General features: G+C 37.6%; 1 protein-coding gene across 11 annotated transcripts in view; it reads right to left on the bottom strand.

The window, feature by feature from the left end:
• The window catches only part of LOC134326969 (multiple PDZ domain protein), an 80,907-nt gene extending 69,510 nt beyond the window's left edge, over positions 1-11,397 (bottom strand). For 10 of the 11 annotated variants that reach the window (XM_063009050.1, XM_063009055.1, XM_063009056.1 and 7 more), the window contains exons 1-2: positions 11,311-11,397; positions 549-611 (exon numbers count right to left, since the gene is read on the bottom strand). In XM_063009050.1, the coding sequence (XP_062865120.1) occupies positions 549-564 (16 nt within the window). In that variant the 5' untranslated portion in view covers positions 565-611; positions 11,311-11,397. Of the gene's footprint in view, positions 1-548; positions 612-8,210; positions 8,258-11,310 lie in introns of those variants that run through there. The other variant, XM_063009051.1, reaches the window with a different exon arrangement.
• Between the last annotated feature and the right edge of the window lie 1,712 nt (positions 11,398-13,109).

Genomic DNA, 13,109 nt, shown 5'->3' with positions numbered 1-13,109 from the left:
TCTCTGTTGGTAACCTGCTTTTTCTTCTTTTTTGAAATCATGATGCCAGGTTTGGTCCAGTTAAGTGCAGATTTCTGCTGACACTAACACTGGCAAACTATTTCTTTTCCAGGGAACTAGAGACCTGCATGGCATCTGGCCTTGGTTTTTTCTAGTTTTCAAGAACTGAGTGGGTTGACGATGGCATCTTTCTGGTTTTGTAGCTTTGTAGTTTTTGTAGTTTTGTAGATGTCATAGGCAGCACCTATGACAGCTACAATTGTCCTGTCTCGTTTTTCTTTTGTCTCTCTACATTCTGGTTCATGTTTTTCCATGGAAAGCGCAGCAGTATACCAAGTTTGCCGCCTTTTTACAATGATCCTCTCTCATTTTTCTTTTGTCTCACTACATTTTTGCAATGTTGGACGTTTGCTTTCAAAATCTATTGACCCATTTATAAGTGTGTGTCTTTATTCTTTTGTGTCTTTATTCTTTTGATTATATTTGCAGGCCTTTAAATTCAGATCAGCAGGCTAAATCGGTATTACAAATGACACACGTACACTTACCTATCGTTTCAATCATTATGCATTCAGTTTTCGCTCTTCACTTATTTGTTTCTTAAAGGGCATCTGAAAATAAAGGAAAACACAAACACAAAATTAAACTTCTTTATCGCTACCTTAAAAACATGTACAAAGCCACACTGTTGTAGCCTGGCATTGGCAATTAACATGAACCGATATTTGAATAAATTAATATTTAAGAACAAATAATAATAATAATAATAGTAATAATAAAAACCATTTACTCATTACCATTCAGCCTGATGTCAATGAAAGAACAAAGGGTGTGACACCACTGAGAAACACTATAAACACATGGCAGGAATACAATTTCTAAATCTGGGAAATAACCTAAAAGATTAAACCGATGTCCCGAGTCACCTAATCTGTTTGCTGCGCCACTGTGATACCCAATCTAATAAAATTACTATTAAAAAAAATTAGAAAAGCTGCCTTTCATAGATAATGGTAATGGATTTGTTTAAGATTTCTTTATATAATTTATTTACTAAAATATTTTTTTTTCAGGTTTGGAAAGGTGGAAAAAATAATTAAGTATGAATTATTGTGTTCTTAAATATATTTATAAACACTCACATTACCTATATGTATACGTAAACACCGATCAGCCATTATCATTAAAACCCCCTCCTTGTTTTTAAACTTTCAGCTCCACTTACCATACAGAAGCACTTTGTAGTTCTACAATTACCGACTGTAGTATATCTGTTTCTCTGCATGCTTTGTTAGCCCCCTTTCATGCTGTTCTTCAATGGTCAGGACCCCCACAGGACCACTACAGAGTAGGTATTATTTGGGTGGTGGATCATTGTCAGCACTACAATGACAATGACATGGTGGTGGTGTGTTAGTGTGTGTGATCCACCACTGAGAATGATCCACCACCCAAACAGATGAACTACAGTCAGTAATTGTAGAACGATATATATATATAAATATATATATATATATATATATATATATATATATATATATATATATATATATACAAACACACACACACACACACACACGATATACAGTATATACGATATACATATACGTATATATATATTTATACAGGGGTTGGACAAAATAACTGAAACACCTGGTTTTAGACCACAATAATTTATTAGTATGGTGTAGGGCCTCCTTTTGCGGCCAATACAGCGTCAATTCGTCTTGGAAATGACATATACAAGTCCTGCACAGTGGTCAGAGGGATTTTAAGCCATTCTTCTTGCAGGATAGTGGCCAGGTCACTACGTGATGCTGGTGGAGGAAAACGTTTCCTGACTCGCTTCTCCAAAACACCCCAAAGTGGCTTAATAATATTTAGATCTGGTGACTGTGCAGGCCATGGGAGATGTTCAACTTCACTTTCATGTTCATCAAACCAATCTTTCACCAGTCTTGCTGTGTGTATTGGTGCATTGTCATCCTGATACACGGCACCGCCTTCAGGATACAATGTTTGAACCATTGGATGCACATGGTGCTCCAGAATGGTTCGGTAGTCCTTGGCAGTGACGCGCCCATCTAGCACAAGTATTGGGCCAAGGGAATGCCATGATATGGCAGCCCAAACCATCACTGATCCACCCCCATGCTTCACTCTGGGCATGCAACAGTCTGGGTGGTACGCTTCTTTGGGGCTTCTCCACACCGTAACTCTCCCGGATGTGGGGAAAACAGTAAAGGTGGACTCATCAGAGGACAATACATGTTTCACATTGTCCACAGCCCAAGATTTGCGCTCCTTGCACCATTGAAACCGACGTTTGGCATTGGCACGAGTGACCAAAGGTTTGGCTATAGCAGCCCGGCCGTGTATATTGACCCTGTGGAGCTCCCGACGGACAGTTCTGGTGGAAACAGGAGAGTTGAGGTGCACATTTAATTCTGCCGTGATTTGGGCAGCCGTGGTTTTATGTTTTTTGGATACAATCCGGGTTAGCACCCGAACATCCCTTTCAGACAGCTTCCTCTTGCGTCCACAGTTAATCCTGTTGGATGTGGTTTGTCCTTCTTGGTGGTATGCTGACATTACCCTGGATACCGTGGCTCTTGATACATCACAAAGACTTGCTGTCTTGGTCACAGATGCGCCAGCAAGACGTGCACCAAAAATTTGTCCTCTTTTGAACTCTGGTATGTCACCCATAATGTTGTGTGCATTGCAATATTTTGAGCAAAACTGTGCTCTTACCCTGCTAATTGAACCTTCACACTCTGCTCTTACTGGTGCAATGTGCAATTAATGAAGATTGGCCACCAGACTGGTCCAATTTAGCCATGAAACCTCCCACACTAAAATGACAGGTGTTTCAGTTATTTTGTCCAACCCCTGTATATCGTATATATATCGTGTGTGTGTGTGTGTGTGTTTGTAAACAAGTGCATCACCTTTACGTTGTTGTTAACATATAGACCTAAAGCGGTCACTTGAACATCAATGGCAAGTTGTTCTTCATGAACAGAAGCCTTTCTACCAAGTCACTGGGTAGTCTATTTCTTCTCTTATTTACCACATGTCCAGCCAAGCCAAACAAGCACTCACTGTCAACGCTCTGACAAGTGAAGCAAGTGCAGAGAAACAATCTTTATCGATCCCCCAGTAGGCCAATGCATTCTCGCTTCTGCTGATGGGCAACTCAGACAGGTAAATCTGTATCTGCACAGACGACTGGCTTGCCAGCAGCAGCTCCAGCTTGAAAATTATGGTTTTTGGCTGCTGGTGCTTCTGTGACCAGTCCAGGTACTGTTTATGCTTCTACAACCGATTGCTCAGGTGTGTGTCTAGTCTCCCCCTCTAGTATAATTACAAACATCTGTTTCACTTGATCATTTACTACTGCTAAAAAGTAGAAATTCTTGTATCTTTTGCATAAACAAAGACAAAAGGCTAGGTCAAATGACTGTTACTGGTATATTATAGTAAGATCCATACTAAAAACAATTATTATTAAGGCCCTACCTAATTCAGCCATGAGTTTTCCAGTGTAATATGCAATTTGCTATGAAATTCAAACTTTAAGGCTTGTGGTTAGTGATTTAACATTTTTAATTTGCGTAGCATTCAAATGCCTCATGTTTACTGGTTAATTTGCACTATGAAGCGGTCCTAGCAATCCTTCACTACTCGGGTAACTGGGTTTGGACAACTCCCGACCGAAACACAGGCACGTATTTTCGTATTTGAGCCTCACACTATCACTGGATGCTTTAGGTTTACATTCAACCATTAAGGTAGGCTGTGCTGTGTATTGTGGCTTACATTAATTCTCATTCCATTTGAAATGTGCCACTTTTACTTTAAAAATCTGTGAAATCTGTGAGATTTGAAAAACAAAGTGTCAATTTAAGCACATATCCTCATGAATTTAGTAACGACATAATAATTATCATAATAATAATTATTGTCATTTCTACAGCAGAAGTAGGGTCCTAATAACTTGCCTGAGATCAAGAAAAGTTGCCAAAGTGTACAACAGCTCCTTTTTGATGTTTGCTTAACCTTCTCTGAACCGCTTCCAACAATGTGGTTTTTGCAGTGCCCGCTCTGTGGTCTGTGTCTACTCTTCTCGCCACAAGCCGTTCCAGTGCAGTAAAAGCTGGAATGATGTCTGCGGCTGTTGCTATTGATGAGCTGATTTCTTTTGTGAGTTCCTTAAACGGAGCGAGGAGGCTCAGCTCATTATCAATTAGCCCCCACTGATGCGTGCTGAATGTGGCTGGCAGCCCATGTTCCGCAATCTATACCCATGCTCCATCTCTTGCTCTAGTCTCTGGTTTTACCATCTTTGCCTTTGTTAGCTTTGTCAAATTCTGCATATTTCAAGGTGATGCTGTTTTAAATGTCTCATTAAATGTATTGTTCCGAATGTTTTTACAGTTCCTCCATTGCTTACTTTCGTCATGCATGTATTACAAGGAGCGAGCTTGTATGATGAATTCCACGCTAAAGACAAGGTGTGTGTGTGGTTGTGTTTTTGCACAAGTGTAAATGTGAACGGCGCATAATCAATTAAAAGAGACTGATTGGTAGATCACCGGTTATGGCTGATCATGCTAAAAAACGGCCAGTTCCAGTAATATGCCAATCAATCTGTGCATCTTAAATAAAAAAAAACAGCCTTTGCTCTGCTTAAATTAAATTGGCTATTATTTTCTTCTTTTAACAGCTTCTAATACGATACATAACTAAGCAGCAAAATCAATTTCCCATCCTTGAACCAGTTCAAATGTGTAGGCAAATATTAGAACTTCATGCCAATTATTAGCATTAAAAATTAAGTCTATAAAAAAGTTCTAGATAACAAGTGCTCAATGTGTGGTCTGTACAGCAGTACATCCACCCTTCTGTACCTGGAACCTGTTGATATTATGCAATAATGCATTGGTTTGCAAACAAATAAATGAATAAATGAAGCGTAATACTAGCTAAACCACACATTGCATTCCTGCAGCCCTTTTGATCCACAGTTTAACACCCCTGTTGAGGAATTTCACTTATCCTGGCTGCTGATAATGCCTGCTAGATATCAGCTCCCAGGATACACACAGCAAATGCGCAAATCTACTCTGTTTTTATAAACCCCCTTGAGAAAGCATATAATTTAGAACTGAAGTGGCCTTGGTATAAAAGTAATGTTTTCAGGGCACTATCATCTGCCTTCAATCTACCTATCATCATATAATACTGATTTATTATAACAAAAGGGAGCTTTCTGGTTATTGTATAAAAAAAGGGTAAATTATTCAGGTATGCATAAAGAAGTGTGACGTGGCTCATCGGCTGAATTGATTAAGCAGTGAGTCACTCTAAGAGTCTGTCCTTCTGTGTTGCCATTTTGGCTGGCAGGGACAAGGAGGTACAGATGTGTCAGATTATCTGGACAATCACCTGCATCTCGTGACATTAATTTGCTCCAGGTGAAAGTTCTTTTTATACATACAGTATATCACAGTTTCTTCCTCTTATTTCACCAATTCTCACCAATGTCTGGCAAACCTGCTTTTCTCTGGTGCCAGGCTGCTTAGTCCGGTCCAGTTTTCTGCCATCTTGTGATGCCAGTATTTAGTATATTTCTGGGCACTCGACCCAGTGTCGCAGCATTTGGGCCTCTAGATAAAACTGCTCTGGGAGAGGCGGGTGGCCCAGAGGCGGTGTGACTTTTTTTCTGGAGCTGACCCCAACTGTAAATCAGCGTTATGTGAGGGGTGAGCCAGTTGTTGTAGTTAAAGTGCTGCTTGTGCATTGCCGGAACTAGCAGATGATAAAGGTTCCCTCTATTTTTCCTCATATTGTGACACAAATTCAATGTTTTGCGATATCCCTGTTCTATCCACTTTATCCACTGCGGGCTATGGATGTTTACGAGTCTTTTATTTGTTACTTAGTTTCTACTATTTTGGCCACCTTTTTTATTTGTGTTTGTCCCAATAAGTTTTTGTTAGTGGCTTTTTTGTCAGAGTGTTGTTCAACCTTGATTAAACATTAGCACTTGGGTTCATTTTATTCTTGCAGGTGCAGGGCTACCCCTCGTGCTTCAGTACTGAGACTTGTACAAGTTTACAAACCTTATATTGTAATTAAAATACTAACATGTCACGAGGCAGAAACTGACCAGACACTCGTGAAATATATATAAAAGAAAGGGCAATCGCAAAACAGTGTACAAAATCGGAGGATAAACAGACAGGCAGAGAAAACCAAAGGGCGCAGGCAAAAACAGTAAACAGAAGACAGCAAGGATCATACACGGTAATGGCTAGATTTAAAAATAAGGACCGCTCGGTATGCACACAGTCAGCAATACTTTGCAACGAGACAGACAAACAGAAGTGTTTAGATAAGATTCATGGAATTGAACACAGCTGAACTGAATCAAAATTTTGGAGACCGTGAGTGTAAGAACCGATCAGGATTGGCTGACCGGGGACATGTGAGAGTCCGTGAGAGTCCACATTGTTACCTGCCAGAGGGCATCTCTCAAGCCTGAAACAGTAGATAGGCTTGTGTTTCTTTCGAGAAACCTGTAAAGAACATTTTGTGGTTTTGCACTTTTCTTAATGTATGTGAGCTATTCTTTAAAAGGATAGAGCTAATTAAGATTTCTATTTTGTTTTAATTATTGTTATATCGTTATTGTTGTAAAGTTTGAGTCCCTTGAAAGAATAATTATAGGTGGTGCTGTTACTATTTTTTTACTATTTTTTTTTTCCAATATCGCCCAGCCCTAAGTAGGACTGGAGGTCCATTTTCTGCCTTAAAGAACAATGTAGAAAGTCTGCTCCAACAGGATCTAAATCACTGGTTCCCAACCTGCATTTCAACTTGGTCTGCTGGCCATTTGTGCAACAAAGCAGTGTGGCCTGCGTTAGGCATTTTGGCATCTGTTGCAGCCCTGAGGGTGTGTGTGTGTTGCTCGAGAAAATGCATGCAAACATAATAAGAATATGTGAAATACCTCTGGGACAGTGAACAAAGGTAAGTATCAAGGTCAGATACTCAGAACCCATGTTGCTGTGCAGTACTTACTCTCTCCTCTGCCATACAGTGCTAGTAGGCCAAATCTTAAGCATGCAACTTTAACTTGTGAATGAAACTTGCAATACTTAAACTTGTAACACAGAATATTTTAAATATGTATTTTTCTTTCTACCAAAGTGTGATATATGTGTACTTCTATGCAGACAGAGCAAAATACTAGCTAATCCATGCACTGCATTCCTGTAGTCCTTTGGCACAGAATCCACAGTTTAACACCCCTGGTGAGGAATTTCACTTATCCTGGCTGCTGATAATGCCTGCAAGATATCAGCTCCCAGGAGAAAGACTGCAACTGGTCAAATCAGCTCTGCTAAACCCCCTTAAGGAAGCATTTAATTTAGAGTTGAAGTGGCCTTTGTATTAGACTAATGTTTTTATTAAGGCACTTCCATCTGCCTTTAATCTGACTGCACCCACAATTACTGGCTTTTCATTATATGATATTAATTAATTATAACAAAGTGGAGCTTCCTTATTATTGTATTTAAAAAAATTAATTATTCAGGCGCTCATGTTCATCTCTTTATAATATATCTAGGGATGCATCGATACCATTTTTTCCCAACCGAGTACGAGTACAAGTACATGTATTTTTGTACTCGCCGATACGGATACCGATACCGATACCTATTTAGAATGATGCAATCTGGAGCATTATGGAATAGTGTAGTTTTTAGTGTAAAATAGTGCAGTGGAACAGTTGCTTGGGTTGCCATCACTAATTGTAAAAAAACCCCAAAAAAAACCGCACAGCCATCATTGAGAAAGCTTCTGACAAGCTAACGTTAACGTTCATTAATAAACGCACGTAATTAACGTTGTGCACATCATACATGCGATGTGATTCTGCTGATTGAAATATTTACTTTAAACGGATAATACAGTCCGATCCCATCTGAGCCGATTCTATCAGCACATACATTCGTGGTTCACCTCGGTAAATCGTAAACGACTCTGAGTCAGCTCCCGCTCTGTGGTAATAACCAGTATAATTAAGCCTGAGCTTTATAATGTAAGCGAGTCACACAAAATGTTCTGTAGGTTTATTTACAACCGCAACATTCATTATAACAGTAAACACGGAGAGATGACTGAGAAAAGAAACTTACGCTGCGCTGAAAATGAGTCGACTCCTGAATCACTTGTATCGACACTGTAAACAGAGTATTGAACACAAACACGTCCTATAACAGCGGTCGCTGCTTTTGTAACCGGTTATCTTCACTGTTAGCTCTATTTTAAGTTTTTTTTTTTGTCAAACGGAACTAAATAACATTAAACGTGCGTGTGAGCGTGGTCAGTGAGAATAATTCAATATGTCTCCCGTGGGTGAAAAATGAATTGCTTTAGTTTTAGAAGTAAAAAAATCTCGTAATGTCACGCCCCCCAGACAAGTACTCGCGCCCCACAGGTTGAAAATCCCTGCGTTAACGCAGCAACGTGCACTAGGTACACGGTATCAGATGTTTAGTATCGGAGCCTCGTTTGCGAGTACGAGTACGAGTTAATGAGCGCGGTATCGGGCAAATACCCGATACTAGTATCGGTACTCATGCATCTCTAAATATATCAAAGCATTTCAAATCAACAAAAGGATTTTATGTTACTTCTCTTTATACTAGCGCATTACTTATACACTATATGGACCAAAGCATAGGGCCACTCCTTGTAATTATTGAATTTAGGTGTTTCAGCCACAACAATTGCTAAAAGGCATAAAAAATAAATTATAGCAACAACATTATATGCTTCCAACTTTCCAACAACAGTTTAGGGAAGGCCATTTCCTGTTCCAGCATACCAGTGCACAAAGCAAAGTCTATAAAGAAAAAAAAGTAAAAGTTTGGTTTTAAGACGCTCCCATGAACTGCACAGAGCCCTGACCTCAGTCCTGTTAAACTGCTTTGGAATGAACTGGAACATCTTGTGAAGCTTTCTTAGGCACTATCAGTGTCCAGTTATACAATTACTCTTTTGGTAAGTTCTTACAGACATACTTCAAAGTCTTGTGACTAGCCTTCACAGAAGAGTGGCTGTTTTTATACCTGAAATGATCACATTAGAGGTCTATAATACCATTTACTGAATATGGCAACAGCTTTTGTATCCTTTTACTATATATTGTATAAGGAAATGTGATATAGCCAATACATAACACTATAGCAAATAAGCTAATATATTATATATAATATATTATATATAATATATTGAAGCCCTACGATAGATTGGCACCCTTGCATCCAGTATTTCCAAGACAACTGAACTGGACCCACCACATCCCTGACCAGGATGGAGTGAAAATTCAATAATAATTAAATATTAATAATACTACTAATAATAAATGCATACCGTTTTTAAGTTTATCACAACAGCAATAAAGCAAGGGGTGGGAATATTTGAGTTAGAATCGAGTAAGAATCTAAGCTCAGCTGGATGGCCGTCTACACAAACAAACTGTACACGTCAAAGTCGATGTACACAATTCCACAACAAGAAAGACCATAGGCATAAACAGAATCCATGGGAAAGTTGTAAGATGCCCAAACCGTCTCAAAATCTAACTTTTGCAAAAAAAAAGCCACCCAAAACTTTTGGGGTAATATTATGTGGACTGATGAGTCGAATGTGAAACCTTTTTGAACACATGGGTTCCGTTACATGGAGAATAAACACCACATTCCACCAAAAAGAACATCATTTTAACAGTTGAACGTGGTGGTGGTAGTGTGATGGATTGAGGCTGCATCTGCAGGACTCTTGAATGTCATAATTGATGGAACTATGAATTCTGCTCTCTATCAGAAATTCCAAAAGAAGAATGTTCTCTCATCATTTCTTAACCTAAAGCTCAAGCGTAGATGAATTATGCAGCAGGACAGTGATCTGAGGCACACAATCAAGTCCATGTCTAATTGACTCAAAATACATACATTTACGGTTTTGGAGTGGCCTGACTTGAATTTCATTGAGTTGCTGTGGCAAGACCTTAAACATGAAGCCCATTCAACAAAACCCTCCAATTTAGACGAATTAAAATAATTCTGCAAACAAGAGTGGGCCAAAATTATTCCACAGCAATCTAAAAGACTTACTCAATAAGGTTTAATAGTTTCTCTCAAGATAAATCAACTATCTATCTATCTATCTATCTATCTATCTATCTATCTATCTATCTATCTATCGCAAATGTCTGATTGCAGCTGTTACTGCCAAGTGTGACAGCCAGTTATTAGGTTTACTTTTATATGAAAAAGTTGGGACTGTAAATGACATAAAAACTAAAAATTACAACCTGTGATTTGTTAAATGTATTAAACAAAGAAAAAAGTTGGATTTACACTACCAACCAATGTGTGTGTGTGTGTGTGTGTGTGTGTGTGTGTGTGTGTGTGTGTGTGTGTGTGTGAGTGTTTGTGCTGGAACATAGGTTCTCAGTGTCTACAGTCAAGCAAGTATTACATCATTATGGGCTTAGAGACTGCTGAATGAAACAGAACCACCTGTCTTATAGACAAAAAAGAAACAGGTTTCCTTTTGTGCAAACACAGCCTCTAAATACATATTAAAACAAAGCTTGCTTGACTGTAGACAGCGTCATAGTCAAATTATTATTTTTTAATATGTTTTTTATTATGTTTTGATGGTTCTTGAATAACATCTCACTATAAGGAAAAGGGGAAACGTTACAAGAATATTTATAAACATGCATAATTGTTTTTGTAGCAGCTAATAAGTTTTAGAACAACAGATTCTCTGTTATACTAACAGGTTTTATTTTCTTTTACTTTATAAAAGGAACAGTCTGTTGAGTAAAAGGAGAAGCAGTGACAGTGATGTTAGTGCTGTTAGCCAGATTAAACTCCCGGCCTTTAAACTCAATCCGCTTTTTCTCCCTGTCGGAGCCCAGAAGCAACAAGTCTTAAGAAAGTGACACATTTATCATAAAGACTGCTGTAAAACATATACAAACCAGAAACGTGTTAAAAACAGCTGTATAAATTATACATGGACTAATAAAACAGAATTGTTTGGTTTGTTTCATCACAGGAAAACAAACACGGCGTTCCGTTACCGTTAGCCGTGGCTACAACTACAGCGCTAGTTACATTGTATCACACCGCGTTTATAACAAAACTAACCCGACCAAACTTCACCCGACTTCTTTATTAAATATAAAGTCTTTATATTACTGAAACAGAAGCTACTTACCCGAGTATTACTCCGTTACGTGTGGTTTTTTAAGCAGTCCAGCTCGTATATAGTTCCTGTCTCGACCTTCTGTCCAGTGGTTAACGGACCGGCTTTATATAGAGGAGCGAGAGACCTTCAGTAACACCGCGTTTTTGTGGAGAGAGAGAGAAGTCCCGCCCCCACTCATACCCAAGCCGCGCGCCCGCTGCCATGGCAACTTACTTATCCTCGAGCACCCTTTAAAAATCCTCAAGCTCTGTGGACCGCTAGCACACGTTTATCAACATAGCATAAACACGTTTTATTAATAAACATTACATTTGTAGTTTTGTGTTGGGATATAATTGAGCTTAAGAGCATAAAAATAGAATATTTGCTTCCCAAACACTTTTTGTAAGCTTCTTATGTCATTTTACCTCGCTTCATTAGCTCAATTGAAACCGTTCTCACACAGGTAAAACCTCAGTTTTAATGTATAAGGTGTGTGTTTGTGTGTTAACAATACAACAACTACTGCTACTACTATTATTTCTAATAATAATAATAATAATAACAATAATAATTACAATAATAACAATAATAATAATAATTATTATTATTATTGTATCAGACACAGGTATTCTGTGACCTTATGTCTTTTTAGCATAAGGTATATTTAATATTGCAATGGTTGTAAATGTTGTGAAATGTGAAACCCATATTGAGAAACTTAAGTGTGGGTTAAATATAAATAAATAAATAAAAAAACAACCAAATGTATTGTTACAAAAACACCTTATCTCATTTTACATCGCCTTATTAGCCCAATTAAAGTAATTCTCACATAAAACCTCAGTTTTTATGTAGAAGGTGTGTGTTTGTGTGTTAACAATACAACAACATTATCAACAACAACTACTGCTACTACTACTATTTCTAATAACAACAAAAACAATAATAATAATTGTAATAGACAATTACGCATTGTTATAAACATTTCTTATCTCATTTCATATCGTCTCATAATCCTAATTAAAGTAATTCTCAGATAAAACCTCAGGTTTTATGTATAAGATTTTATGTGTGTTTGTGTATTAACAATACAACAACATCAACAACAACTACTGCTACTACTACTATTTCTAATAACAATAATGATAATAACTGTATCAGACACTGAGGTGCTCTGTGACCTTGTGTCTTTTCAGCATAAGGTATATTTAATATGGCAACTCCATTATGTTGTAAAATGTAAAACCCATATTGAGGAACCAGGTCTGGGTTAAATATCATGAATATCATGGGACCAAAAAAAACAACATCATCCAAATGCATTGTTATAAAAACATCTTATCTCATTTCACATCGCCTTATTAGACCAATTAAAGTAATTCTTAGATAAAACCTCAGTTTTTATGTATAATGTCTGTGTTTGTGTGTTAACAATACAACAACTACTGCTACTACTACTATTTATAATAATAATAATAATAATAACAAGAATAATTACAATAATAATAATAATAATAATAATTGTATCAGACACTGAGGTGCTCTGTGACCTTATGTTCAGCATAAGGTATATTTAATATGGCAACTCCTGTTTAAAACCCATATTGTGAAATATCATGGGACCAAAAAGAAACATCCAAATGCTTTGTTACAAAAACTTCGTATCTCATTTCACATCATCTCATAAGCCTAATTAAAGTAATTCTTACATAAAACCTCAGTTTTTACGTATAAGGTGTGTGTTTGTGTGTTAACAATACAACAACAACAACTACTGCTACTACTACGATTTCTAATAATAACAATAATAATAATAACTACAATAA

The sequence above is a fragment of the Trichomycterus rosablanca genome, chromosome 14, assembly GCF_030014385.1.
Source record: "Trichomycterus rosablanca isolate fTriRos1 chromosome 14, fTriRos1.hap1, whole genome shotgun sequence".
Classification (NCBI taxonomy): Eukaryota; Metazoa; Chordata; class Actinopteri; order Siluriformes; family Trichomycteridae; genus Trichomycterus; species Trichomycterus rosablanca.
Note: the sequence above shows the minus strand (reverse complement) of the source record. Positions and strands in the feature narration are given on the sequence as shown.